Source organism: Echinops telfairi, unplaced genomic scaffold (genome assembly GCF_000313985.2).
Source record: "Echinops telfairi isolate 266 unplaced genomic scaffold, ASM31398v2 ScPeMD7_7469;HRSCAF=8507_1, whole genome shotgun sequence".
In the NCBI taxonomy this organism is placed as follows: Eukaryota; Metazoa; Chordata; class Mammalia; order Afrosoricida; family Tenrecidae; genus Echinops; species Echinops telfairi.
In genome coordinates this window covers 9,143,652-9,148,241 of record NW_022111373.1, presented here as the reverse complement: position 1 = coordinate 9,148,241, position 4,590 = coordinate 9,143,652, and the positions used below count along the sequence as shown (strand labels likewise).

The 4,590-nt window shown below is 35.8% G+C and overlaps 1 protein-coding gene across 1 annotated transcript in view; it reads right to left on the bottom strand.

Moving 5' to 3' along the window:
- Positions 1 to 4,590, bottom strand: part of FNIP1 (folliculin interacting protein 1) — a 110,490-nt gene that overhangs the window by 21,195 nt on the left and 84,705 nt on the right. Inside the window, exon 10 of the mRNA XM_030888868.2 lies at positions 3,839 to 4,040. Coding sequence (XP_030744728.1) covers positions 3,839 to 4,040 — 202 coding nt within the window. The remainder of the gene's footprint in view (positions 1 to 3,838; positions 4,041 to 4,590) is intronic.

Below are 4,590 nucleotides of genomic sequence, written 5' to 3'. Positions count from 1 at the left end.
AACGAAAGCTTCATTTGGACACTTCAATGTTCATTTTATGTATTACCACCCATTCAATGATGTACAAATAATCATGAATCTTTATTTTTCAGCTTTAGTAAGGAACGAGATGTTAAACTTGAATATTTAAACAATTAATAGTATTAAAATGTATTACAAACCCTTCGGGTTATGGAATGTCAAACCATTAAAACATTAAATTATACAATGATTAAATAGAAAGCTTTAATAAGTTCTATACTGTCTAAATAATTTAAGTTTTATAAAAGAAATTCAAAATGTCAATTTGGCCACAGCTACATTGTGATACATAACAAGCTAGAAAATGCAGACTAACAAATGGCGCAGTAACCAATTGACAAATGTCACTGGTGCCTAATTTCTTAAGGAGCTATATTAGTGGGGATGAAAATAGTCGTTACTCATTTCTTCATTTTAAAAGTATTACTAATGATCTATTTATCATTTGAAAGACTCAACATGAATAAATAGCTACTGTGGTTTTTTGAGGGAAAGATGATCCTAAGTTACTACTCAGTAATGAAACACACCCTCTGCTTTCTAGGCACTTCTAACTGGTTTTCTACTGTCTGGCCTCTGATTATAGTCTCTTTTAAACACAGTGCCAGATTAATCTTCCTGAAGCACAAGTTGTAGACAGTCTTGAAACTCTCTGGCAAACATTCCAGATGCTTCACTATCTGGTACACTCACTCACCCTTCCAGCCCTACATTTCCCTAGCCCTCTTAATAGCTTTTCCTTTCCATGTACTGCCACGTGGAGCAAGTTATGCTAATGGCTTATTAGTTTAACTTTCAGGAACCTCTTTCTAAAAAATGGTCCAAAAAATAAAAACAGCATAGTTATAATTGCGAAAAAGTAGAATGGCTAATAGAAAACTGGTTACTTAAATATTACAGGCAGACACTGTTACATTGTTTAAGAATCATTTATAACAACATGAAAAATGCTTATGTCATGATGATGAGTTTTATAAGTTCAAAGGTATGGATGTAGTACAACCCTAACAAAGTAAAATATGTATAGAAAAAGCCTGGGCAAGACATTCAGTAAAATGTTAATGAGTTCTCTTTGGGTGGTAAGGATATAAATTTTTCTTGCTGTTCTGCTTATACAATTTTCAGTTTTGTTTAAAAAAAAAATCCTTCAAGATACAATCTAAAAGAAACTTCTACTCAAAAGAACTCCCAAGAAATTTTGCTTACCCTTGTTTTATATGTCTTATCTTGTTTCACAATATTCTTACTTTTTATATTTGTATAATATATACTATATTTTCTAACAGCATTTGCCACAGCTGATCACCATCCCCCTTGCATCATTTTCTTCAGTTAGTGCAGCTTACCCTAGCTAGCTCCAGCCCCACAAAACACCTTTAATGTGCTTTTCTTCTTACGTAATCACCCAGTCCTGCTCAGGAAGCTTTACTGGTTCCTACTCATTATCTCAGTTCAGGCCTACCTCCTTTCCTTTCTTTTTTCTCTCATCCACTTTCATAGCTTTAAATACCATCAATACACCGATGGCTATCAAATTTATATCTGTGTGGACATCTACCCTTAACCCCAGACTCACATATCCACATGGATGTCCACATCTCAACCATCACCAATCAAACCCGTTTTATCTGCAATCATTCCCATTTAAATTATTAGGAACTCCATCCTTCCAACTGCTCAGGCAAAAAATTTAGGAGTGAACTGATTATTGGAAAAATCTCTTATCAATTCAATCCATTGAATTGGCCTGTAGTCATTATCTTCAGCTGGCCCTGTAGTCATTATCTTCAAAATCTATGCAGAATCCAACCATTTCTCATTAATTCCATCATTACACTTGCTCATATATCTACTTACTATCTCTCACCTGGAATGAATGCAAAAGCCTCCTAATAGGTTCACATCCATCCTCAGCCTCAAAATCTCCACTCGCAGCAAACATGATATTCCTCAATATTATCATTCCTCCCCTCCAATGGAGTTCCAGTCTTTCTTCAGAGTACGTGTTTTTAAAACGTATCCTTGAAGGCCCTACAGGATATACTCCCCTGCTACTTCCCTGACCTCTTCTCCCATTACATGCTTCTCTCTTCCTAAATCCAAGCCAGTTACGCTGGCTTCCAGACTATTATTCATGTTTCAGGCTTTCTTCAGGCTTTGACCTCAGTCAAGGCACCAAGGTGGCATAGTGGGTTATGTATTGGACTGCTAACCTCAAAGGGTAGCAGTTTAAAAACACCAGGTGTTCTGAGGAAGAAAGATGAGGCTTTCTCTTTCCATAAAGAGTTCTAGCCTGGAAACCCAGAGGGTAAATTCAACTCTGTCCTATAGGGTTGTGATCTGAGTCAGAATTAAAGCAGTGGCAGTGAAGTGGGCCTTTTTGTTGTTGTTATTTTGTCTCACTTAGAACATTCTTCTAATAGTTGCATCTCTCTCATTTACTCACTGGATCAAATGTCTTTATATAAGAGCTTTTCCTAACCTATCCTATTAAAAACAGCAATCCTTCTACAAGCATACCTTATATATTTATCTATGCTTTATTTTTCTACATACCATGTAGTACTACCTAAATTTCTGTAAACTCACTTATTTTCTTTTCCATGAGATCAGGAGATCGGAATTTTTTTCTTTACTATTTTCAGTTTCTATAACAATATCTGCCATACTGTATACCCTGAAACACTTATTTATTGAAAAAAATGAATAACCTCAGATTATTTCATTAACCCATAGGTTCCTTATAAAGGTTTAAAACTTTATTTGCTTTTCCCAAAATAGTTTGGAGATTCTAGTTTGTAGTTTACCTGAGCAGTGTCTATTCATTTTTCTGCCACATGACTAAACACGATGGGGTACAAAACAAAAACAAAAACCCAGGAATTGCACTGGACAGAGCAGAGTATATGCATTTTCCCCGCTAGGTGAGCAACAAGCAACTTGCTCTGAGTTAATGCACCCAATAGTGTTTTTTGGTAAGGTTCTCTAAGATCACAGTGAATTTTTTTTTTGGTAAAAGCAGTGTCACTGGAACCTCGTTTTTTGTGATGACCAATTTAAGAAAGCAGCAAGCTGCTGTGAAATTTTGTTTGCTGCTCGGGGAAACTGCTGCAAAAAGTGTTATGTTGAACACAGCTTACAAGACCAGCGCTATGTATGAGTAGTTATCTATTTCAGAAAAGATGAAATGACGACTGATGCGAACCTCGTTCTGGACGTTCGTCAACTTACCGAATGGATGAAAACGTCGATGACCTATAGTGTATTTGGAGTTCATTCCACCAGGTCAGACTGTTAATCAAGCTTTCTACAACATTGTGTGACAAAAAAGACCTGATTTGTGGCAGACAGGGGACTGGTTTTGCCACCACGATAAGACAACTGCTCACACAGTCATCTCAGTGCCCGTTTTGGGGGATGAAACAGCATACCTCTCTTGCCCCAGACACCTTACTCACCTGACCTTGCTCTATGTGACTTTCGGTTTCCACAAATGCAGAGGGACATGAAAGGACAGCAATTTGATAACACATAAGAGGTAAAGATAAAAATAAGGGCGGTGCTGTCAGTCATCCAAACAGATGGGTTTGAAAAATGTTTCCAAGAATGGAATTGCAGATTTGACAAATGTATTAAGTGTAATGGGGAGTACTTGAAAGGTAATATGGTTGCTTTGTAAAAAAAAAATTAAATATATAGCTTGGGGGGAAAAATTTCCTGGCCCACCCTCCTCGGGGTACCCCTTCGTATTGTTTAATTAAGAAAGTAAACAGAAATAAAGCATGTATAAAAAAAGCAACAATGTGACTCTATTTACCTGTTCTATTGCACTCTTTAGTTTATTCATGTGGCTTTCAAAAAGTGGAAAATGTGAAAAAAATAATTCATGAAATTTGCTATTTTCATCTTCATCTTTGGATAAGGAAAAGATTACTCCAATTGCAATCTTCTTTTTTCTCACAATTCCCGGGCTAGGGCCACAGCTCTCATCTGATAGGTTAAAGCTTTCTTCTATGGACCTTAAAAATAATTGTTAGCACAATTAACGGTAATTCAATCTTCTTGCTAAGCTAAAGGTCTACAGCTATTTTATCAAATAAATCTCAAAGTTTTTAATTGCATACCTTTTTAGAAAATATATTTACCATTTCTTCATGCTCATATATTAATCTATTTTACTAGAGTCACACTGGAAACACTAAAACACTAGATAATCCAAAATCATAATTAGCTTAAAAAATTCTAAATGTCAAAGTTTGTAAATATAATTTTGTTACTGATCTCAGATCTTTGCATCTCTTCTTTTGATTAAAGAAATAAAGTCAAATATGAGAGAGGGCAGGGGGCGAGAGAGAGAATGTATAAGCTTTTCAGTTTCAGGCTGAAAATGGAAAGTTAAAAAAAAAAGTCCAGCCTCTAAAAACACATACAAAATTATGTTATAAGAACAACATAAGACCTTGAAGCTAAACCCCAAACGATTAGGGCCATCAATGAGGGCATTGGGACCAACTTGAGAACTTTGGCACAGGGAATACATAGGCTATCAGAAATAGGAAAGGACACAAA